Genomic DNA, 26,132 nt, shown 5'->3' on the forward strand with positions numbered 1-26,132 from the left:
ATTTCCTGGTCTATGGTAAATGAAACTGTCACTTTCCAACAGGTCCAGAAATCTCAAGTTACTTAGGTACCTCAGGGGGAAAAAGGAATTTCACAATTCATATAGGTATCTACAAGCAATGAAATCTTCGGGTTAGCTCAAGAGACCTTTAAAGAACCTGAAATTCCTTTTTAAAAGGAAGGCAGGTTTCCAACAAAGCCAATTTTGAAAAAGGAAGCCTATAGCTAGTAACTATTCTTACTATATGTAAATAATCAAACTGAGTATAATAAGACTAAAATTTATTTTGCAAATTAAGTTGTTCCTAGTCCTTAATAAAAATGAGAAACTAGAGAGAAAAAATTAATTATAAATCTCAGGGGGGAAAAAGTTCCATTATTAAATCCTAGCCTGTCCTTTTCTTAAAGTTGTTTTTATTATTTGTCCAAATTGAGGGCTAAATCCTGGTTATTTCTTGACTACAAAAATAAAATAAAATAAATACAGGTTATAATTTTCTTTGTGATGTTTTTATTTGACTCCCTAAGGAAAGCGTCTCCTTTTTCCATTTTGAAATCCAAATTCTTGTTCAATTTTCAAATTATCAATGTTATTTTTCTCTCATTTTACTTCCAAGAAAACCAGAGTCACAATAGCCTAAAGACTAGAGAAGGTTTGGCAAAGCCTACAAATCTCCCTCATCTAAAATCTCCCTGGGCCCAGCTTGCCCTCCGTTGTCAGTGATACTTCCCACTGCCCTGGTACTGTGCAGACAGGCCTTCCTCCCTCTGGGCCCAGGGATGGAAGAGGAAGGCCTGTGAGCTTGGAAGGGCCAATTTAGGGGACAGAATGGTCTTAACAAAATACTTACATTTACATAAACAATTGCTACACGTCTGTCACTAAAACTTAGCCAGTATTAGCTCAATACTTACAGGTAAGTTAATTTTATCACTATGTTTTTGGCTTTTGGTTTTCAACTATATTGCTTAAAAGGTTTTAAGGAATTATAAAGGAATAACTGTCTATCGCTACTCCCATCTGGCCCAAAATGTTTAATTGGTTTGGGGATTTTATGGCTCTAAATCTCTTCTGGGCCATAAGGCTCCCACTGAGGACACAGGTGGACCTAGGGCAAAAAGCCACCCCATCCAATCAATGATGGAACAAAATAAAGTTTGGTCATCACGGCTGCTTCTGGAATATCTTAGCCAGAAAGAAGACTGTGACCTAAAGATAAAATCCTAAGTAGTTTGCGAACTGAATGGACCCTTCTCAGCCAAGGGGATCACGGAAATAAGATATACACCTTAAACTCTCCCAGCCATGGCAGGATGGGAGAGATAAAGCACAATTACATGGGCATGATTCCCCTTCATGAATATTCATGAATCATCCCATAGCTTGTTAAATATGCATTAATGCATTTGACAGCCCACTCAATATAAAACTCTTTTCCCTTCTGTCTCTCCTTTGAAGCACGCCTGTCTGACATCTGGCTTCTGGCCTGGGCTATGTTTCCCAACCCTAGCAGGTTGCTACTCTTTAAGAAAAAGAACACTCTCCTTTCTCCAAAGTATAAACTTCATTAATTTCTTTTTTAGTTAAGAGTGCTGAGGCCCAGGACTGTCTGGGTTAACCACCCTCTCCTAGCAGTCTTTTGCAAAAGCATCCTATAATTCTGTCTTATGGTACCTTCCTACTGGGTAACTGGCCATAACAGTCTTCCCTCCATAACTGCCTTCCTGGTCCCTCCCACAAGAATGTTTCATACACCTCATCCTCTTTCTTCCCTTCACCAAAACACATGCTAAATTTACCTCTATTTGATCTTCCATAATACTGTTATAAAATTATTCATTTAATCATTAGCTTCAAAATGGCTCATTCTTATATTGCCAAAGTAATCTTGTACAGAGTATGCACTCAAAAATGGTTTTTAACAGAAATAAGCCAAACTTACTAGGTGGTCAAGAAATGTTGACTAATTTACTTTTGAAACTGTTGCTTGCTTCAGGCTACGAATCTCCAAAACCAGTGATTATTTTTCTATTTTACTTAGAATTAGAGTGACCAGTAGCTAACAAACACACAAAGACCATACACACCTGGAAGTACCGTAGCTGCTCAGTGTCTATCTAACCCCTAACAGGAATGATCTCATTCAATATTCACAGCAACTCGGTGAGGTTTGTTTTCACCCATGAAGGAAATGAGGAGGAGGATCAGGTTACGCGGCTAACAGAGAATAGAACTCCTGAGTGACCCTGGGGTTTGTACACATCATACTCCAAAATCCACGTGGAGTTTTATTGTTGTTTTTGCTTTTGTCTTTGCTTTTGTTTGTCATCCTTCTATTCTACCCTTTGATCTGGCCAATGCCCACCTCACCAGAGCTGCTCTCCTGATCAACATTTCCACCTCGGTCACATTGGGCTTCTTTTATTTCTTTCTCCCATTTTCTTTTGCTTAAGGACCTCCATCTGGAAGTTTCTTGCCTGTCTTTGTCCAATTCAAATCTCCATTCAATGGTCACCTCCTTGGCGAAATGTTCTCTAAATGTTGCACTAAAACACCATACAATTTTTCTACATAAAAACGACCATAGTTTCCAATTATACATAAATAAATATACATATATATATAATGCTGCGATTATTTTGTGACCCTGCCATAAGTTCTATGCTTATTTTATTCACTACTGTATTTTCAACACAGCACCCAATAAATACCTGCAGAATAAATTAATGATTGCCTTGAGCCACATATTCTGTGATTATATCTGGTCATTCTAAACTTCATACCCTAAAAGTGAGCATTCCCGACGTTTATTATGAACTCACATCAACCTCTTCTGCCCCTTTGAATGAGTCTTTCCAAAAGTTCAATGTTCAAACAATGTGACTTGTGAAAAGAACACACAGAAGCACATCAAGGAGCTGGAAAGGCCCTTCTCTACCCACTTCTTTAGCCAGTAGTATAAATCTCTTTAACAAATAATTTTTGCAAGCTTTAAAAAATAAACCTCATAAATGCAAATATGACTGGTCAAGTCACTGGCCTTCCATCATTCATTTAGCAAATATGTTGTAACACCTATTAGATACTATTGCAGGCCATAAACACATGAGTAAAAAAAGTCAGAGAAGGGGGCGGTGCCTGTGGCTGAAAGGAGTAGGGCGCCAGCCCCATATGCCAGAGGTGGCAGGTTCAAACCCAGCTCCAAAAAAATTGGAAAAAAAAAAAAAGAAAGCCAGAGAAGGTCCCTGTTTTCAAGAAGCCTATAATGTATAAGCAAACTAATAAAGAATTTTAAAGCAATATATATGGTGAAGAAAGCAGAGTAATGTGATACAGGGTGAATGAGAGCTATTCTAGGTGCGGAAGCCAGCAAAGGTTTCTCTGAGATGCATCTGGCACAGAAATAAAGAAGCAGCACAATGACAAGAAGGGATGACCCAGAAAAGACTCATAAATAAATGGAAATGTACTACACGATAGAGGGGTGATTAAAATCAGTGAGGAAGTTTCAGATGATTCAATAGCCTTTCAAAAGCAAATAAAAGTATATTCACTCCTCACAAAAATAAGGAGCCCAAAATGTAAAGATAGAACCATAAAAGTATTTCAAGAAAATCTAGAAGAATTAGCTATGAGCTAAAGATAAGCAAGGCCTACATAAGTAAGACGGGGGAAGCAAAATCCAGAATTGAAAAGAATGACGGGGGGGGGGCGTGGATTGGAGCAAGATGGCGGCCTAGAAACAGCTTCCCTGCAACTAGGCACAGTGAATCTGGGGAGACAAGACTCCAGGCATCTCTGGCTGGTGGGATCTGCCTATAATCATCCCTTTGAGGATACAGGGAGTCAGTAAGGGGCTTCTGGACCCCAAGAGGAGGACAAAAACAGTGGAAAACTGGCAAGTGGTTGCGTGTGTTCAATTGACCTAATCCTGCCGGCAGCCGTGAGTACAAGTAGCAGTGAGACTGCAAACGGCAAAGGCCTTATCTGTGAAATGTTTCGGTGTTTTTGGACATGGCACTCAGTTGAACTGCCTTGGGTGGAGCTTCAGCAGGAGTGCAGAGAACTTCAGGCATTGTCTAGGGCCGCAGACTGAGCCACTGAGCCGGACAGAGCAAATAGTGTTCGGCTGTGGGCCGCAGGGAGCCATTGTGAGAGAACTGCCCTGGCAAGCTCTGCCCTCAGGGTCACAGAGCAAGGATCGGGCAGGAGCTAGTAACCTAGTGACTGAGCAGCCTATAGGTGGGAACTGAGCTGCCTTACAGCCTTAACACTCAGGGGCAGAGTGAAACCGGTTTTGGCACACTGGAGTCTTGGGCTGTTGCCCTAGGTAGAGTGCCGTGGCATCACAGCTCATAGCAACCTCAAACTCCTGGGCTTGGTGCCACCTGAACCTCCATAAGAGCTGCGCCGTGACCCCTGACCTGCGACCCATGCCCGCTGGGCCTCTGCATGCCCTGACCAGGAACTGCGGGAGCCACGCAACCCAGCGTCCTCCCTCCTGTACCCTCCCTGCATCCAAACCAGCCTGCTCATCTGGCCAGGGACTCTGGTAGCCACGTGCCCTCCAGAGCCCTCCCTGCCTCTGGGCAGAGCCCTTCTCCTGGCCAGAGACTGCTGGAGCCTTGGGCTCTCTGTGCCAAAGTCACTGGGCCCCAGGCACTCCCAGAACCGTGCACATCACCTCCCACCCTGTTGCTGGATCCAGATGTGTCACATTCCGAAGTTGCTTCCACAACCAGAACTCCCTGGCTAGGGCAGCCCCAGAGAAACTACACAGGGTCACTCCCTACAAATATCCAGCAACAATAGAGTGATCCCGCTGGGGTCTAATCTTGGAGAGACACCTCCCCAACTCTGAGGAGGCAAAAGTGAAAAACAATCATGAGGTGAAATCAACAGAAAAACTCTGGCAATATGAATAATCAGAGTAGATCAACTCCCCCAAGGATCAATGGGGCAGACACAGCACAAGATCCCATGCACAAACAAATAGTTGAGATGTCAGAAATCGAATTCAGAATCTGGATAGCAAATAAGATCGAATTAGAATACCAAGCAGTAACCTAAAAGATATTTCAAGAATTCAATGAATTCAAAGACCAAATGACGAAAGATTTTGACACATTGAGACAAGAAGTTGCAGCCCTCAAAGATTTGAGAAACACAGTAGAATCCCTCAGTAACAGAATGAAGCAAGCAGAAGAAAGGATTTCTGATATTGAAGACAAAGCTTTCAAATGCTCCCAAACTCTCAAAGAGGAAGAGAAATGGAGGGCAAAAACAGATCACTCTCTCAAAGAGCTCTGGGATAATTCGCATAAATCCAATATTCATCTTACAGGGATCCCTGAAAGCGATAAAGTGGCTTCACAAGGCACAGAGTCTCTTCTCCATGAGATTATGAAGGAGAACTTTCCAGACATGCCAAGAGATTCTGAAATTCACATAGCAGACAGTTTCAGAACTCCAGCATGACTCAACCCAAATAAGACATCCCACAGACACATCATAATCAATTTCGCTAAAGTTAATATGAAGGAGAAAATTCTGAAAGCAGCCAGACAAAAGAAAACCATCACCTACAAGGGCAAGAATATTAGAATAACTGCAGATCTCTCTGCTGAAACCTTTCAAGATAGAAGACAATGGCCATCAACTTTTAATCTCCTAAAACAAAATAACTTTCAACCCAGGATCCTGTACCCAGCTAAACTGAGTTTCATTTATGACAGAGAAATTAAATACTTCAAGGACATTCACATGTTGAAGAAATTTGCCATAACTAAACCAGCTCTCCCAGATATTCTCAGACCTATCCTCCATAAAGACCAGTGTAATCCTCCACCACAAAAGTAAACCCACCCAGAAAATTTTGATCAAATTTCAACTTCCACTGTTGCAAAAGGATTAAAAATGTCCACCGGACTCTCAAAAGGCTTATCAATATTCTCAATTAATGTGAATGGCTTAAATTGTCCTCTAAACAGGCACAGGTTGGCTGACTGGATACAAAAACTCAAGCCAGATATCTGCTGCATACAAGAATCGCATCTTACATTAAAAGACAAATATAGACTCAAGGTGAAGGGATGGTCATCTATACTCAAGGCAAATGGAAAGCGGAAAACAGCAGGCGTTGCAATCCTCTTCGCAGACGCAATAGGCTTTAAACCAACCGAAATAAGGAAGGATAAGGATGGACACTTCATATTTGTTAAAGGTAATACTCAATATGATGAGATTTCAATTATTAATATTTATGCACCCAACCAGAACACACCTCAATTTATAAGAGAAACTCTAACAGACATGAGCAACTTGATTTCCTCCAGTTCCATAGTAGTTGGAGATTTTAACACCCCTTTAGCAGTGCTAGATAGATCCTCCAAAAAGAAGCTAACCAAAGAAATTTTGTATTTAAACTTAACCATTCAAAATCTGGACTTAACAGACATCTACAGAACATTTCATCCCAACAAAACTGAATACACATTCTTTTCATCAGCCCACGGAACATACTCCAAAATCAACCACATTCTAGGCCACAAATCTAACCTCAGCAAATTTAAAAAATAGAAATTATTCCTTGCATCTTTTCAGACCATCATGGAATAAAAGTTGAACTCAATAACAACAGGAATCTGCATACCCATACAAGAACATGAAAGCTAAATAACCTTATGCTGAAGGATAGATGGGTTATAGACGAGATTAAGAAGGAAATCACCAAATGTTTGGAACAAAACAGCAATCAAGACACAAATTATCAGAACCTCTGGGATACTGCAAAGGCAGTTCTAAGAGGGAAATTTATAGCACTGTAAGCCTTCCTCAAGAAAAGGGAAAGAGAGGAAGTTAATAACTTAATGTGACATCTCAAGCAACTGGAGAAGGAAGAACATTCCAACCCCAAACCCAGCAGATGAAATAACAACAGACCCCTCAGAAATTAAAAAAATCCTTAACGAATACCACAAGAAACTTTACTCTCAGAAATATGAAAATCTGAAAGAAATCAACCAATACCTGGAAGTACGCCACCTACCAAGACTTAGCCAGAATGAAGTGGAAATGTTGAACAGGCCTATATCAAGTTCTGAAATAGCATCAACCACACAAAATCTCCCTAAAAAGAAAAGTCCTGGACCAGATGGCTTCACATCAGAATTCTACCAAACCTTTAAAGAAGAACTAGTGCCTATATTACTAAACCTCTTCCAAAATATTTCTTCCAGAAAAAGAAAGAATATTACCCAACACATTCTACAAAGCAAACATCACCTTGATCCCCAAACCAGGGACACACCCAACAAGAAAAAAAAGTATAGACCAATATCACTAATGAATGTTGATGCTAAAATACTCAATAAGATCCTAACAAACAGAATCCAACAACACATCAAAAAAATTATATACCACGACCAAGTGGGATTTCCCAGGGTCTCAAGGCTGGTTCAATATACCTAAATCTATAAATGTAATTCAGCACATAAACAAACTAAACAATAAGGACCATATGATTCTTTCAATTGATGCAGAAAAAGCTTTTGATAATATCCAGAATCCCTTCATGATCAGAACAATTAAGAAAATCAGTATAGAAGGGACATTTCTTAAACTAATAGAGGCTATCTACAGCAAACCCACAGCCAATATCATATTGAATGGAGTTAAATTGAAATCATTTCCACTTAGATCAGGAACCAGACAAGGTTGCCCATTGTCTCCATTGCTCTTTAACATTGTCATGGAAGTTTTAGCCATTGCAATTAGGGAAGAAAAGGCAATCAAGGGTATCCATACAGGGTCAGAAGAGATCAAACTTTCATTCTTTGCAGATGATATGATAGTATATCTGGAAAACACTAGGGACTCTACTACAAAACTTTTAGAAGTGATCAAGGAATACAGCAATGTCTCAGGATACAAAATCAACACCCCTAAATCTGTAGCCTTTACATATACCAACAATAATCAAGCCGAAAAAACAGTCAAGGACTCTATTCCTTTCACAGTAATGCCAAAGAAGATGAAATATTTGGGAGTATACCCAACAAAGGACGTGAAAGATCTCTACAAAGAGAACTATGAAACTTTAAGAAAAGAAATAGCTGAAGATGTTAACAAATGGAAAAACATACCATGCCCATGGCTGGAAACAATCAACATTGTTAAAATGGCTATACTACCCAAAGCAATATATAATTTTAATGCAATTCCTATTAAAGCTCCATTGTCATATTTTAAAGATCTTGAAAAAATAATACTTCGTTTTATATGGAATCAGAAAAAACCTCGAATAGCCAAAACATTACTCAGCAATAAAAATAAAGCAGGAGGAATCACGCTACCAGACCAGAGACTGTACTATAAATTGATAGTGATCAAAACAGCATGGTACTGGCACAAAAACAGAGAGGTAGATGTCTGGAACAAAACAGAGAACCAAGAGATGAATCCAGTTACTTATCATTGTTTGTTCTTTGACAAGCCAATTAAAAACATTCAGTGGGGAAAAGATTCCCTATTTAACAAATGGTGCTGGGTGAACTGGCTGGCAACCTGTAGAAGATTAAAACTGGACCCACACCTTTCACCATTAACTAAGGTAGACTCTTACTGGATAAAAGATTTAAACTTAAGACATGAAACTATAAAAATACTTGAAGAAAGTGCAGGGAAAACTCTTGAAGGAATCGGCCTCGGTGAATATTCTATGAGGAAGACTCCCCAGGCAATTGAAGCAGTATCAAAAATATACTACTGGGACCTGATCAAACTAAAAAGCTTCTGCACAGCCAAGAACACAGTAAGTAAAGCAAGCAGACAGCCCTCAGAATGGGAGAAAATATTTGTAGGTTATACCTCTGATAAAGGTCTAATAATCAGAATCCTCAGAGAACTCAAATGTATTAGCAAGAAAAGAAGAAGTGATCCCATCTCAGGGTGGGCAAAGGACTTGAAGAGAAACTTCTCTAAAGAAGACAGATGCACGATCTACAAACACATGAAAAAAAGCTCATCATCCTTAATCATCAGAGAAATGCAAATCAAAACTACTTTGAGATATCACCTAACCCCAGTAAGAGTAGCCCACATAACAAAATCCCAAAACCAGAGATGTTGGCATGGATGTGGAGAAAAGGGCACACTTCTACACTGCTGGTGGGAATGCACACTAATACGTTCCTTCTGGAAGGATGTTTGGAGAATACTTAGAGATCTAAAAATATACCTGCCATTCGATCCTATAATTCCTTTACTAGGTTTATACCCAGAAGACCAAATATCACAACATAACAAAGACATCTGTACCAGAATGTTTATTGCAGACCAATTCATAATTGTAAGTCATGGAAGAAGCCCAAGTGCCCATTGATCCACGAATGGACTAGCAAATTGTGGTACATGTATACTATGGAATATTATGCAGCCTTAAAGAAAGATGGAGACTTTACCTCTTTCATGTTTACATGGATGGAGCTGGAACATATTCTTCTTAGCAAAGTATCTCAGGATGGAAGAAAAAGTATCCAATGTACTCAGCTCTACTATGAAGCTAAATTATAGCTTTCACATGAAGACTATAACCCAACTATAGCACGAGACTATGAGGAAAGGGCCAAGGAAGGGGAAGGGAGGGGGGAGGTTAGGGGGGATGGAAGGTAATGGGTGGGGCCACATCTGCGGTGCCTCTTAGAATGGGTACAGGCAAAACTTACTAAAGGCAGAATACAAATGTCTACATACAATAACTAAGAAAATGCCATGAAGGCTACATTGAACAGTTTGATGAGAATATTTCAGATTGTATATGAAACCAGCACATTGTACCCCTTGATTGCACTAATGTACACAGCTATGATTTAACAATAAAAAAAAGACAAGAATGGTAAATGTTTCCATCAAAATTGCTTTGAGATAAAAAGACACCATAAACATAGCAGGCAAGCAACAGACTAAGATAAATACTAAAAATTGCATCACAAAATAACTTCAAGTATAAATAATTTCTATCAATCACTTTGTAAAAGCCATTAGAAAAATTGAGCCAAGTAAATAATAAGAATTTAACAGAGGAGACAATATAATGTGGGCAAACATCTAAAAGCATTCAACCTCACTAGTAGTCAGAAAGACAAACACTAAAGCAGAAGAACACCGATTTAACCCATCAGATGGCCAAAATGTTTAAGTGTGATAAAATTGAATTTGGCAGTAATGTGGGAAAATTCATACTCTCATACTCTGCCATTGGATATATACATTAGAAGATAATATAAGTAAAAATGCATATACTGTATGACCCAATATTACATCATTAAATTGTTATTTGCCCTAGAGAAAGACTTGTGTGCATATACAATGAGGTAAGCACAAAAAGATGCTTTACAGTATCTTTTTTTTTTTGGTACAGAGTCTCACTCCACTACCCGGGGTAGAGTGCCATGGCTCACAGCAACCTCAAACTCTTGGGCTTAAGAAATCCTCTTGCCTCGGCCTCCCAAGTAGCTGCGACTACAGGAGCTCGCCACAATGCCCAGCTAGTTTTTCTACTTTTAATAGAGATGGGGTCTCACTCTTACTCAGGCTGGTCTTGAACTCCTGAGCTCAAGAGATCCATCTGCCTCAGCCTCCCAGAATGCTAGGATTACAGGCATGAGACACTGTGCCTGGCCTTGCAATATACTTTTTTAAAATAACAAAAACTTAGAAAAGTATTTATCAATAGGAGAGCACTGTAAACTATGGTATATTCCTCAGGTGAAATACTATGTAATAGTAAAAAAGAATGAATTGGAGCTATTCATATTTACAGGGCTTGATGTCTGTGACATGATTTCAAGTGAACAAACGAGTTGCAAAGTAAAACACACTATATATTTTTATGGATAGACACACACACTCATATACATTTATATACAGTAAAAAGATCTGGAAGGTTGAACATCACACCAATAACAATGATTTCCTCAGAGATGGAGTTGGGAGACGGACTGCAATGTTTGTCAGGAGAGATTGCAAATGGTGACCAAAAGGAGGCTTTAACAATGTTGCTTCTTCCCAGCCTTATTTTTTTATTTTTATTTTTTTTGCAGTTTTTGGCCAAAGATGGGTTTGAACCCGCCACCTCCAGCATATGAGGCCAGCGTCCTACTCCTTTGAGCCACAGGTACTGCCCCCTTTAGCTATTTCTTTTCTCAGAGTTTCATAATTCTCCTTATTGAGATCTTTCACGTCCTGTGTACAAATCATGTAATTTTATTCTGATTTTATGATTATAAATCATAAAAGCTACGGATTTGTAAGCATTGATTTTGCATCCTGAGACAATGCTGCATTCCTTGATGACATCTAGGAATTTTGACATCTAGGAGTTTTGTAGTTGAGTCCTTGGGGTTTTCCAGGTATAAGATCATGGCATCCATGAAGAGTGAGAGTTTGATCTCCTCTGACCTGGGAAAACATTTTATGAGGAGGACACCACAGGCAATTGAAGAAATACCAGAAATATATTATGGGGATCTGATCAAAGGAAAAAGCTTCTGCATAGCCAAGAGCACTATAAGTAAAGAAAACAGACAGTCTTCAGAATGGGAGAAGATTTTTGCAGAATATGTTTCCGGTCCTTGATAACTAGAATACACAGAGAACTTGAACTAATCAATAAGAAAAGAACAAATAACCCCATTTCATTGTGAGCAAGAGATTTGAACAGAAACTTCTCTTAAGATGACAGGCAAATGGCCAATAAACAAATGAAAAAAGGCTCACCATCTTTAATCATCAGAGAAATGCAAATTAAAACAACTTTGAGATAACATTTAACTCCAGTAAGATTAGCCCACATCACAGAATCTCAAAACTACAGATGTTGGCATGGATGTGGAGAGAAGGGAGCACTTCTATACCGCTGGTGGGATTGCAAACTAATATGGCCTTTTTAGAAAGATATTTGGAGAATTCTCAAGGAACTCAAAGTAGACCTACCATTTGATCCTGCAGTCCCTCTACTAGGTATCTACCCAGATGATCAAAAATCATCTTACAACAAAGACATTGGCACCAGAATGTTTATTGCATCCAAATTTATAATTGCCAAGTCATGGAAGCAGCCCAAGTGCCCATCAACCCATGAATGGATTAACAAATCGTGGTATATATATGCCCTGGAATACTATGCAGCCATAAAAAGATGGAGACTTCACATCTTTTATGTTTACCTGGATGGAACTGAAACATATTCTTTTCAGTAAAGTACCCCAAGAATGGGGGGGGGTAAGTATCCAATGTACTTAATATTATGAAACCAATATATAATCACCTACACATTCATAGGAAAGATAAAACACAACTATAGTCCAGAAAGGAGGGAAGAGGAGAGGGGGGAGGCTGGGAGGAGGGAGAGTCATTACCTCACCTAATGTACAAAATGCAATGGTACATTTCAAAACTATTTAGAGTATAAATGTCTGACCACAACAAATAAGTAAGTGAAGTAATGGTAATGTTTATCTGTTTGATGTAAGCATTCCACATTATATATCAAATCAGCACACTGTACCCCATAAATGTACATAGTTATAATTTAATAAAAAGGGGGGTCTAGCTTCATTTATAATGTTTTGACTTTTTAACAAGGAAAATGCATTACTTGTTAATGTCATTTATATTTGTTTTTCTGACAAAGCAAACAAAACATTTTTTCCTGAGGACAGGCTATCAGAATATAAAAGGTGTTTTCCAACTTACTATGCAGATCCCAGGATTGGAGGCATGGGGGAGATAGTTCTGCACCTCAAGAATCACTTGTGCTATTCAAAGATGTTATTGATTAGCACAGCTTGCTTGCGAATAAAATGAAAGCATAAAATGGTTGAGAGCTACTGTTTATAACTTTCTTTTTTTCAGTGCTTCACACTCTTAGGTACTTACAAATACATTATATCATTGAGCCTTACACCAATCTGTGAAGAAAAATTATCCTCACCTTTTTACAAAGTGGAAAAGGAAGACCCTAAGCAACCTCAGAGATCTCCTACCTGGTCTGGCCACTGCTTCCCATTCACCACTGAATCCCAGTTAACATTTTTACCTGTCTTTCTCTCAAGATGGACCGTGACTCCCTTAAAGTCGGGGATCTCGCTTATCTCTATATCAAAATAAGGTTAACTTTGACTCACCTGGGTCACAAGGTTAGAAAGAGACAGAGTAAAAAAAAAAAAAAGAAAGAAAGAAAAAAAGAAAGAGACAGAGTTAGGACTTGGTCCCAATGCCTCTGACCCCAAGCCAGTGTTTCTATGCCAAAGCCCTATGTTTCCAAGGAGCATCTAAGAACATGTGGCTCAGAGCGAATATGCCCTTTGTAGTGAAAAGCCCACTTCCCTCTTCATAGTCAAAGTCCCCTTCCCTAACCCAGCTGGATGAACATTCCAAATTGACTTCAAAGGAAGCCATGTGACTCACGACCTCCCAGATCTGCTAGGAATTGGTTGACTCTGTCTCAGGAATGAACACACACCAGGACCTAGACAAGCTGTATGTCAAAGCCACTAGGAAACCAGCAAATAAAATGGAAGGTCAGGCAGCCAAGAGTGGGACAGCCACACCGAGAAATCAGCAGCTCTCCAGAAATGAAGAAAACAAGAGTCTAAGAGGTCAAACTTCTCACAGATTATTACAGTCCTTGGATGAGCTTCCAAAAGCTTCTTTCTGGAACAGTCTGGGTCATATCATAGTGAGAGAGCAAGTCATCAGCACCTTCTGCTGTACACCATCCCTTCCACGGAGGGCTCTAGCAGGCAGGGTTTGCTCCTGGTCAGCCCTGGCTCATTCACACCTGAGACCACACTCCTGTAGTCCAACTGCTTTGTCAAGTCAGACCATTTCCCTAGTAACAAGCTTCACACTGTACTCAAGTAGAATAGTTAGTGGGGATACCACAGCCATAAACAGATGGAGACTTTGGTAAAGTGTCTCAAGAATGGGGAAAAATGTATCCAATGTATTCAGTACTATTTTGAAACCAATATATAATCACCTACACATTCATACGAATGATAAAACACAACTATAGTCCAGAAAGAAGGAGGGAGCCACGTGCTGAAAAGATTTCTGAGTTGCTACGTGATAAAAGTGAACAGGAAGTTAAAGTCTCCTCCTCCCAGGGTTTACACTCCCAGTGACCTCAGAGCAAGGCCCAGCTCTCTGTACTGGTGTGAACAGCAGCCCTTCTGAGGTCCAAAATGTAAGACCTACTGCAATACCTATTTTTGACTCTAAAACTGAATACACATGATAGATACAGGTGACAGATGAGAGGGATGGATATATACAGATTTATCTGATGTCAACACAGATAATGAGAAAAATCTCTCCAGAGATGCCAGCTATAACCACTAAGTACATTTATTTGGAAAAACAGCTTCCTCATTTACACCCCGTGATAATCCGTAAAGTAAGCAGAGCAGGTCACTCGTGGGGTCTTTCTCCTAACAGGATGAGAAGCTGAACTACATCTATTCTTCCCAAGCCCCTTAGGAGTGACACATAACTCACATATGGTGGAGTCTCCCTTTTTCCCAAGTCTAAACATTAGCAAAAACCATTTTTTTTCTCTGAAGCAGAATTAGAGGCGTATCCCAGCTTAAGAAATGCCTAAACCTACCAAACTCATAAATCATGAAATGTTTTTCCACACTACAGAATACTTCTTTGCAAAAGGATTCAATGCTAGGTAACTTTGAATAACAAATCCCACGCAGTACCTTTAAAATAACATTCAGTATACAAAAATGTTCCATCTACTTACCAAACTCATAAATCACTGAGTGAGTAGCCATATTACTAAATAATCGTTCACTTTACAAAAGAATCCAGGGCTGTGTTCCTTTGAATTACAAATCTTTTCAGCAAACGCAAAATACGATTCGGATATACCAAACTCCAGTTAATTCCTAACTTTTCAGGAATACAGCTTGTGCACAAAGCAGGGTTTGTCTAATTTGGCAGGTGCACCTCTTCCCAGATAGTGCACCTTTCCAGATCCAAAAGTTAGAAGCAACCTGAGATGACCTTGACTTTGCTGAGGAACACAACTTCACAGATTCAAGGATCTCTGAGCCTGTGACATGGGCCATAGAGGAAGTGCTGGCCCTGCTGGAAAATCATCTATGGCCTGCAGTCCGATGCAACCCTCCACCTAAGCACTGACAGGCCTTCCCTGCAGGAAGGGTGGGCCCTGGGAAGGCTGCAGCGCAAAGGGGAAATGAGATAAAGGAACTTAGGTCCAACTGGGGCAGGCATACCGGGGCTGGGTGCGTTTGTGTGAGCTGAAGATTAGGGTTTGGTGGGAAGGAGAAAACCCACATGATTTGGGGCCATACATTTTAATCCAGGGGCCATTCGGGGCATTTAAAATTTGTTTTTCCTCTCTGCTGAGTCATTTTCATTTCAGATTCAACAAGTATGAAGAGCAATCTTCGGAGTATTTCATATTTAGCAAACAAACATGCAGAAATGAGCTTGGTTTTGGCAAGAGATGGACCCCCAAACACACACACAAACAGTGCCATCCCAAAGTCCCTCATGTTTCATCTCAATTTCTAAGGATTTAGAAATTGACGTTTTCCTCACTCCTAACTTTCCTCTGGGAGTCCCAACCTCGTGCTTCTCATAATGCAGCCCTTCGGTGTGCAGCCAAAGGCCCGGGATGACCCAATCGGTAAGTGTTTAGATAAACGGGATGTGCCCCAGCTGACCTGGAGTGACCCTCCCTACCCAGAACAGGATGGAACAGAAAGCTCCGCCTCTGCCTTTGTTAGAAGCTTGGGTTTTCTCCACCTTGGTCTTTTCATTTAAATAGAGATAAGCAGAGTTTGTGAAAGAGGTGGAGGAGGGAAGGAGCCAGGTAGCTGTCTCATTCTCTCCCTTCCCTGCTAGGAAAGGGAGATGACGCTGAGCAAAATCACTGCCACCAAAGAAGGGGCAGACCAAAGGCACAGCACACTGACTGGGTGGCTTCAGTCACCTGTTTTCTTTTCTGTGCCACACACACAGGAATGGCAAATCTGACCTCTTCATGTGATTGCTGGGAGGAAGGAGAGTTGAATACAAGTGAAGGCAGAGGGTCTTCCAAACACAAGGTGATGGGAGCTCTACAGTCCAGTAGCCCACTCAGACTTTGGACAAGTCCATTCAATGTCACTGACCTCTCCCAAATCATGGCTCTTCATCTGGATCATCTACACCCACCTCTGAGTTCCAAATAGCTGAGAATTATTCCTCCAGTGCGCATCTTTCCCAACCAGCCCCCCTCATTCCCTTTCCCTATCTCACCCTGCCAGGCTCCCCAGCCCCGGAGCCTGTGCTGATGAGCAGAGGCCGTCTGTCCACACTGAGCAGAGGCCGTCTGTCCACACTGCAGGACACAAAGGGTCAGCCTGAGGGACTGTAGTTACAGGGGTTTGGAAGTAACCAAAACAACACACTAGCCCTCAAAATCATAGGACCACAGCAGTGAAAGCTCCAAAGGACCTGAAGGCTCACGTTTCCCACCCCTGTCCAGAGAGAGTAAGAAGAGTAAGGCAGCCCAAAGAGTACAGAGCCCCCTCCAGGGCGGCAGCAGGTGAGAGGCAGGGACAGGCCTCTCTCTAGTCTCCCTGCCCAGACCTCATTCTCTTATCACACTGCCTCTTTCAGCCCAACTTTCTGTTTTCCCTTCTTAAAACCCAGAGCCATACTTTGTTCAGGCCCTGACTGTCTCAGACAACTGATTTCTTTAAACCAGAGTGGAGGGCTGGGTGCAGTAGCTCATGCCTATGATCCCAGCACTCTGGAAGGCCGAGGCAGGTCACAGGTTCAAGACCAGCCTGAGCCACAGTAAGACCTCGTCTCTAAAGAAAAGAAAAATAGCTGGGCATAGTGGTAGGTGCCTGTAGTCCCAGCTACTCAGGAGGCTGAGGCAAGAGAATTACTTGGACCCAGGAGTTTGAGGTTGCTGTGAGCTATGATGCCGCAGCACTCTATCAAGGGCAAAAAAGGGAGACTCTGTCTCCAAAAATATATATATTAATAAATAAAATAAATAAACCAGAGTGGAGATACTTGGAACATCTCTGTGATAGTCTTGAAATGTGTCCACCAATTTTTTGACACTCTCCTCATAAAAGCTAATTTCCTTCCACTAAAAGAGAAGCTTAAAGCTTAACCGACTCCCATCAAACAAGATGAATGCAGCAAAGAGGACAGGGATGCAGTTTCCCTCGGGAAGAGCTGCCCTAGAAACACAGCTGCCATGTGGTGAGGGAGCCCAGTCCGCCTAGGGAAGCCACGTGCAGGTGTTCTGGGCGCCAGTCCGAGCTAAGGTCCCAGCACATGGCAAGATCAACTTTCCCACCTGTGAGGGAGGAGGCCTTCCTTTCGAGGTGGCCCCAGGCCTGGCCACTCTCTGCTGGCAGTCACTTGGGAGCCGCTGAGCAAGAACAGCCTGGTGAGCTCAGCCATCCCAGAGCATGAGTGGTAAAAAGCGATTGTTGTTGTTTTAAGCCACTGAGTTGAGGTGATTTATTATACAGCAAGAAATAACCGGAACAGCTGCCTTGAGTAAGGCATCACCTCCCACAAACCTAAGTATTGGTTTTTGAGTGTTGCCTAATTTGGACTTATCACCAACCTGCCCACTGCCCGGGAGCCCAGAAGGAGGACTTGGGCAGATGATAACGTGGCCAAATGGAAATTAACACCAAGCAAGAGATACGTCTTCCCTTAATCTCAGAAGTGAGTTTGGAGACAAACATCCAAGGACAAGGTGCTTTCCTCGAGGGCCCCTAGTGAACCCAGGAGCAGCATCTGACAGTTCTCCCCACTTCCTTCCCTCCCCAGTCCCCTTCACTGTGCTCTGCCTCACCACCCCCCACCCCCCACCAACACCAGCTGCTATTTCTCAGTCAGCTTCCCACAGCAAGCCTTGACAGCTAGGAATCCTCTCTCCACCTCGCTCCAGTTGTATGGACCTGGGCACACACTTGAACCTTGGAACCTCTGTTTTCTCTTCTGTAAAAATGAGGGTAACAATGGCACCTGCCTCTAGGAATGTTGTAGGGATGAAATCAGTTGACACGGAAGTTCTTAGAACCACCCTGGCTCCTAAATGTTAGCATTTATTTGTATTTATTATTTTACTTTTTACTCTGCCTGACAATATATATTTGTAAGTTAGGTGCAAAACAGCATGCCTCCTCTAGCCATATCTTATTCTGATATCACTTAACACCTACATAGTTAATGGGTTGGTTGGTAGGTCACCAAAATAGTAATTAAATAGGCAATAAGAACAGTGCAAATCCCTTGCCTGTGACCAGCACCCTAAACTTTGCTGAGTGCGCCCCGTGAATGACATCACCTCTAAACAAAGTGGCCTGAGCTTTGGCCGTTATGAAAGACACGTGTGCTTAGCTATGAGTCGGCCCAGTAGATGTCAGCCTGGGGCCAGGAGAGCTGGATGGTGGCTGCACCTGTAGGGGCAGCAACGCGACCACTCAGCTTGCTCCAGGGCTGTCCTAGCACTCACTGCAGGTGAGTGTACGCACCCCAGCCACCTTCCAGGTCAGCACCCAGAGCCACGAGGCCCGGGAGTTTGTTCAAGATGTGCCATTTTCACCATACTGCCCCACTCATGGTGTCTATGGCTGTGCTGTCCCTTGAGAACACGAGTCTGAAGGGCTGGAAGCACCCCTGAGACATGAATTGATTCTATCTCCTCCAGCCATAGGAGACCCTCATGAACTTGGAAGAGATTATGGTGATGCCAATGAACCCTGCTTCCTGATCCCTGCAGGAGCTCCCCCACACACACCGCAGAGAGACTTGGACCCACTTTCTCTAGACACCAGCCAGGATGACTCCCCTTTCAGCAGAACAGTCCAAGTGTCTTTCCCTTAACATATCAGGGCCCAAGTAATTAGAGCTTATCCGGGTGCTTCTACCACCAGAGATAAGAGACCTCCCAGCTTCTCTGAGACCACCAATTAAAGGAGACAGGGAGGATTTCACCTCCTGGGGCTTTGCAACCATATTCTGTGGTGATAACATTACAGGTCAGGGTCTTCTACAACAGCCAGGTACCGACTAGTCTCTGGGCTAAGGGACAATTTTCTACAGAGGGGGAAAGTCTGAGATATGGGTAGAAATAGAAAATGGTGTCACTATTAAAATTAAATGGGGTGATGCATATAACGGATTTCTAGCACAGTTCCTGAAAGACAGTAAGTGCATATTACTATTTAATTTTTAAATAGTGATATTATGAACTGAATGCCACAGAGGAAGAGAAAGAAGATGAGTAGCCAATGAAGAGATTTACACGACTGGCATGTGTGAACATTTGGGAAAATGACGGGTGAACAAGTTCATGCCGTGTCACAGCTGCAGGATTGGTAGAGAAGAGCAGGAGACGTATAAGTGGATCTGGATAAATAACAGGCTTTAGCAACGACCAAGAAGGAAATGATAAATCATGAAAAACCGCTGATGAAAAACAGTTTCAACATCCCAGCTGATGGAAAAGGCAAAAGACTCAGAAAGACCCTCAAGATTGAAAGAGAGAAAGAAAGAAAGAGAGCTTCAGAACTGATCAGCTCGCCATCACCCCTGTCAAGCCCTGATGGCGACAGACCCACTCAGGGTCTTACCAGGCCTTCCAAGGCTCAAAAGTCTTAGCAAAACCAAGCAGATGAGGACATAGAGCAGTAGTTATAACCTTAATCTGCCCATTTCCCTCTGACTCTAGGGATGGCAGAGCAAAGTGGAAGATGCAATATTACACATACATTGGCCCGGAGACGTATGGGTACTAAGAATGAAGACGCACAAGCCCTACTATTTATTACTTTGGATAAAAGTGGCCCAAGAGGTTTTGCCTGAATTCCAGAGCCTGAAAGCCTCATTCAGCAGTTGGGTTAGGACCAAGTGTTCTGGGCTTCCTTTCCTGGTCCCTACCCCTTCCTCCAAGTAAGTCTCTCCCTCAGCACCTGCAGCTTCTGCAACACTTGCCAAAATAATAATATCATTGCTTATGAGACGTTCAGCTTCTAACCCTTTGCATTTCATGCTTCCTTCATGTTGCTGGCTGGATATTCTCTTCTATGCTACTTTAACTGGCAGCTTCTGAACCCAGCAGTGCCGAAAATATAAGTTTGTTCAAGGCAATTAAACTTCTGCAACCTCCATCTCCTTTCAGGAAGTTTCCCCACTGAGTCACCAGCGCCTGGCGCTTACTCCTGTGAGTAAAGAGCCCCCCTCTCTCCACCCTGCCTCTCCATTTTCTAGCCCAGCTCAAAGATGCCATGACAGGGGGTGAGTGTGTGACCCAGGGCCTGCCCGAAGCTGGCCTCAGAGGCTTGTCAATCCCAGTCCCAGAAGCCTGTGGTTTGGGTCTAATCTCCCAACAAGCCCATCTCTCCTGCAGAAAGACTCCCACTTACCAGCTCCTGTGGACAAGAGCTCGTAGCTTTTGAGTTGCCCCTTTTCAGCAGAGAAATCCATATTTTCCTCCACACTCTTGTTCTGAGCTCCTGTCTAGTTGCCCCGCCCTGCGCTGGGCTCAGATGATTGCTCTGGGGTATGAGTACTGTCTACACACGGATGCAAAATTTGTCAGTGATGACACCTCAAGCGTGCCCACCTCCCTGGTGAGGCTGTGAGTTCCCGGGGCGAGGGACCTTGTCCCAGGGGTCTTTGGATTCCCAGAGCAGAGTACAGAGTCAGGGGTGGCCAGGGTGGAGGAGGGGGTGTCCTGAGGGGTCTGCAGTCCAGGATGGCTGCTGACCTGCTCAGCTCACTGCCAGGATGGGAGAAGAGGGAGTGCACTGGCTTCTCCATTCAGCTCTTACGTCCTCCACGGCACTTCTTCCAGACCATAATGGTCGTGTCCTCTGTTGCCTGACCCTTTGCACATGCACCCTCAGCACGTAAGTGCAGAGTCACTGATGTTGCCCCCCAACTGTGCCTGTGTATGTGTGTGAACATCTTTTCTCCTCAGCCAGATCATAAGCCCCTTAAAGGGCTCTCAGGGCTCATGAAGGTAACAATAAACATTTATGGGGCACGTACTATATCCCAGGCAGTGTGCTAGGCTGTACAGACACGTCCTCATGTGTTTGGGGGCCTCAGAAGGATCCTGAGCAAGCCAGGAGAGCAGAAGCAGAAACTTCACTGGCTGATACCGAACCCACCTCTAAACCTAAGTTCTAGCCCCAGCTCTGCCACCAACCATCCGAGAGCCTGGGCAGCCATCCTGTATCCTGAATGGGTACAGATCCTTCTTCACTCAAACCAGGGGGTCACGGCGAATAAGAATAGAGGCCCCTCTTGTTTGGGTCTAGCCCTGCCACTCCCTGCTCTCTCAGCCACGGTTCCAAACACTCTAGAGGGTTCCCCACAACACAGCAGAGCTGCCCCTGATCTGGTCCAGGCTTACACTGTCTTACAGTGATGAGAGCTTTGGCTGCTTTAAATATCACAACACAAAAACAACAGGCAGCCCCAGTTCATCATCCCCATCCAGACCGCAGAGGAGTGCCCCGCCAGACCGAGGCCAGACCGAGGCCAGACCGCCGGCAGGAGAAGCCCACACAGTCCCTTTCAGGAATCCACTGGCTCGTAGCTGGAATGAAAATCGCCAATGGCAGGGGCTGTTGAGAGCCCGCGAGGTCACCCTGGGACAAAGAGGCCGGCCGTAGTGAGATTAGAGATCTGGATCCTGGATCCACCAGAGATGAGCTGGTGCCAAGCCTGAGGCTGCAGGAACCACAGCCTCTCACCTCTGGGAGAGCCAGGAGAGTCCAGCCAAAGGTCTCCACAGAAATGAGGCTACAGTCTCCCTCTGGGTCCTGGGAAGCATCTGCAAGGCAGAACAGCAAGCACGAATCAGAAGGGAAGGAGTGGGGGAGCATGTGGAAAGGACTGGAGCTGGGCACTTTCTACCTTGGTGCTTCCCCCAAAACCAAAGGGCAGACCTTCAGAGGGCCTGGCATACCCTGCAAGGACAGCTCCTTGAGCAAGAACCATGCTGTCCAGCTCACCGTAGAGAGTCCTGAGAATTCTTAGTAAGCTCATATTCTGTAAAATGGTCCTTGACTGTTCAGGAGCCTCATCAGACCACACTGCAGACTGAAGGTCTATAGGTCTGTGACCCTCCCAAGTTTATATGTTGAATTCCTAACCCACGAGGTGATGGTATTAGGAGGCGGGGCTATAGTAAGTGATTAGGTTACGAGAACACAGATTTCACACGGTGCCTTTATACAAGAGACTCCAGAGAGACCCCTCACCCCCTTCACCAAGTGACAACACAGAGAGAAGGCTCCATCTATTAACCAGAAAGGGGGCTCTCATCAGACACCGAATCTGCAGTCACCTTGATCTTGGACTTCCTCCAGAACTGTGAGAAACAAATTTTGCTTGTTTTTAAGCCACTAGTTTATGGTATTTAATTGCAGCATCCAAAGAGACCAGGACAGGTAGTTATTTAATGCTGGTATGTGTCAAATTGATGGCAACTTCTATTATCCATATCCATATCCTATAAATTACCATTCATATAGGGTGCTACTGGATAGGCCCTGGTGGAGTGGGATGAACCCATGTGCTGCCATCTGGAGTTGTTTATTCATGTACAAGGCCTTTGTTATGGATAAAGTTAAGAGCCTGGACATCCCTAAGACCACGGTGTACGGGCAGCCTCCCAGAAGGATAGGAGGCTGGAAGGTTGGGGAAAGGCCCTTGTGGCAGCAACTCACACACCTCCTATATTCTGGAAGGATCACAGGGTGTTCCGCCGAGACTTGAATCAGCCGCAGAGCACCCAGCCTGCGTGCCCTGTGGGCCACAGCACACCTTGTGCCCGATGGCTCAGCACTGACATCTGAGGCCCCTTCCTCCCTTCCCAACTCCAGACCTGGAGTACTGGCTAACTAAAGTTTAGTCTAGAGTGCAAATGTTTTGAAGAGATAACCACTTTAAGACAGGGGGATATCGTGTACCCTTGTAACCTATGGGGAGGAATCTGTTTAATGTATACTGTGATGACTGATAACATTGCTGAGGCTGCTTTTACTGTGAGAGCATAAAGTAACAAAACAAAGAGAATCAGGAGAGCAGGGCAGCCCTTTGAGGAGATATCCTCACCGCTCTCCAGAATTGCTGGCTTTTCTATAAATAAATGGAATTGGTGATCTCTTATCTGCTTTTCCTCTGAGTGGCTTGGGTGACAGGTGAACTCATTGGTCCAGCAACAAAACCAGGAGAAGGGCACGCTCATCAAGCAGTGACCCACGCAGACAATGAGTAAGGTTCGTGTGTGCTCCTGTCCTGCAAAAGTGGCCCCTCTGCCTCTTTAGCACTTGTGCTACTTTACTCCAGGGAATGCCTCATTCCCTGATAATTAGGGAAGGCAACGGGCATTTATTTCAGGACAGGGAGGGGTTAGGTCCAGGAAAATGTTCTTTCTGTATCCTGTCTGCCCCATCACAACCGGTACCCCCCACCAGAACATAAAGTTGATAGATTTGCCAATAATTTTTATTTAACAAATAGACACGTGGGCAACTCTGTCCTAAGCTTTAAGTTCTTTACAGGACATGGCTTCTCCAGAATCACATCAGTCAGATTTTTAAAAGAAAGATCAAAGGTCTGAAGTCAAATGAAGGATTGAGCTTCTTGCCACGATCCTTCTTGGCATCAGCTGTAGGACTGTGCATAGCACAACAAGACCCAACAGCATACGATATCACCAGTCCCAGGGGACCCTGGCATGCTCGCAGAGTTTAGAGCTAGTTTTGAAAAGACAGAGACTCAGGAAAAAAAAAACTGGGGATGGGCAAAGGGGGAGAAGCTCCGGAGAAATCTAAGCAATATGAAAACCAGAACCTGAAAGAACCACACCAGGGGACCCATTGTGACTCAGCTCATCCTTGCTGTGATCAGTTTTGTGCAGTTCCTTGCCCACTGCCTGGCCTGCCCTTGAATTTACATTCCACGAAGGGAGAGATGTTATCTCTCTTTATCACTGCTGATTCTCTAACATCTAACATAGTGCCTGCTACAAATCAGGTGAGCAGGAAATCTTGGTTGAATTAGTGACCAGCTGGTGCTCAATACACTTCTGTTCCTTTTTTTACATTCTTAATCTCTTCCCTTTGGGGAACTTAAGACAATTGTAGGTTTGTGACCTGTCTGCCACGCAGGGCTGGCACTAAATGGACAGCACTGCCCTCTTGTCACCTTCCATCTGGCCTCCCTGCCTCCTTCACATTCCGCTCCCAGTTGGAAGACCCACACAACAGCAGGCCCCCCAGCACCATCCTCTGAGCTTCTCACTGATAGAATTTAATTTTTCCCATACAAATCAGTTTTGTCTCTATTTTTTAATATCATTTATATAGTGCCAACTATATTTATCTCATTATAAACATAGCACCAGGGCACCTAGAATGATGCTTCATATATTTCTGAACGAACTCAACGGACTCCCTTCTCCAAGCTATCACCTCCCTAGTTATCCATCAGGCTCCACTACTCAATCTAGTCTTTTCCCCTTAAACATCTTCCCAACTTTCAAAAAGGAAAAAAATGGTTTGAAATATTCATTAAAGCATTTATTGAAAACTCATTATATACCAGGCAATGTGTTAAGTGACAAAGAGGAAAAAAATGCACACACACACCCCAGAGCCTACAAGATCAGAAATGTCACAGTTGAAGCCTCTCTCTCTATTAAAGCCAAGGGAGTTGGCTAGCTGAGTGGTTTAGTGGAAACAGCATCTGACCAGCTGCTCAACTAATGCCATAACCTTGGATGAGCTAAATATTCCCCCCAGAGACCCTGTTTCTTAATCTGTAGAACAAAGGGAGCACCCACAGCAACACCCTTCATCACATTCTGTTCCTCTGGGCAATGAGCAGCACCGAAGGCTATGTGGTTAAACCCTACGCTAGAGAATAAAAATGCTACAGCTATTGAAGGAGGAATGAGAGCTAGGAGGTTGGACTAATGCATGTATAAACAGCATTTAAACTACATGTAGCCGTAACTGCCCACATACTCACAGACCCCAGTAGTGACAGACGGTCAATGAATGACCAATATTCAAGAGTCACACCCATGAATCTAGCTGGGGAGACAATATCCACACAAAATAAGAGTAAACATGGTATATGTATACCATGGAATACTATGCAGCCTTAAAGAAAGATGGAGACTTTACCTCGTTCATGTTTACATGGATGGAGCTGGAACATATTCTTCTTAGTAAAGTATCCCAAGAATGGAAGAAAAAGTACCCAATGTACACAGCCCTACTATGAAACTAATTTGGGACTCTCACATGAAAGCTATAACCCAGCTACAACTTAACAATAGGGGGAAGTGGGAAAGGGGGAAGTGGGTAGAGGGAGGGGGATCGGTGGGATCACACCTGTGGTGCATCTTACAGGGGTATTTGAGAAACTTGGTAAATGTAGAATGTAAATGTTTTGGCACAGTAACTGAGATAACGCCGGAAAGGCTATGTTAACCACTGTGATAAAAATGTGTCAAATGGTTTATGAAGCGAGTGTATGATGCCCCATGATCATATCAATGTATACAGTTATGATTTAATAAAAAAAAAGAAATAAAAAAAATAAGAGTAAACAATGTAAGACATGACATTGCTCTTGGTTTTTCCAAACTCACTGCTTCCATGGGCTGTTTAGTGTCGGCTGCTTGCATAACAGGCAGGAGCTGGAGGAGAAAATGGAAGAACCTGAAGGATGTCTTTTTTCTTGATTGGGAGAAATTTAAAGTTTTCTAAAGAAAATGGAAGAAATAATCCAAGAAGGAAGGCAGAGTGACAATAATGGCAAAGGACCAAGATCACAAATGTGACTAGGGACTTTTTGCACAATAATGTGTGATAAGGATGCCGGGAAGGAAAATAAGACAAAGAGGAGAGAGAGAAGACCCCAGAACTATACAACCAGGATGAACAAAGAGAACAAAACTCTTATAGGAGAGGCTGAATTAGTGACGAGGAAACTATACCTCCAACATCCGAAGGTTCAGGGAGCTTCCTATAGCTCCAGTGGGA

The 26,132-nt window shown here is 43.2% G+C and overlaps 1 protein-coding gene across 5 annotated transcripts in view; it reads right to left on the reverse strand.

The window, feature by feature from the left end:
* DDR2 (discoidin domain receptor tyrosine kinase 2) overlaps positions 1-26,132 on the reverse strand; it is a 169,236-nt gene that overhangs the window by 77,169 nt on the left and 65,935 nt on the right. For 2 of the 5 annotated variants that reach the window (XM_053606319.1, XM_053606314.1), the window contains exon 1: positions 14,816-15,135. The exons of the other annotated variants lie outside the window; for them this stretch is intronic. In XM_053606319.1, the coding sequence (XP_053462294.1) occupies positions 14,816-14,824 (9 nt within the window). In that variant the 5' untranslated portion in view covers positions 14,825-15,135. Of the gene's footprint in view, positions 1-14,815; positions 15,136-26,132 lie in introns of those variants that run through there. 5 annotated transcript variants of the gene reach the window in all.

This window comes from Nycticebus coucang, chromosome 10 (assembly GCF_027406575.1).
Source record: "Nycticebus coucang isolate mNycCou1 chromosome 10, mNycCou1.pri, whole genome shotgun sequence".
NCBI lineage: Eukaryota > Metazoa > Chordata > Mammalia > Primates > Lorisidae > Nycticebus > Nycticebus coucang.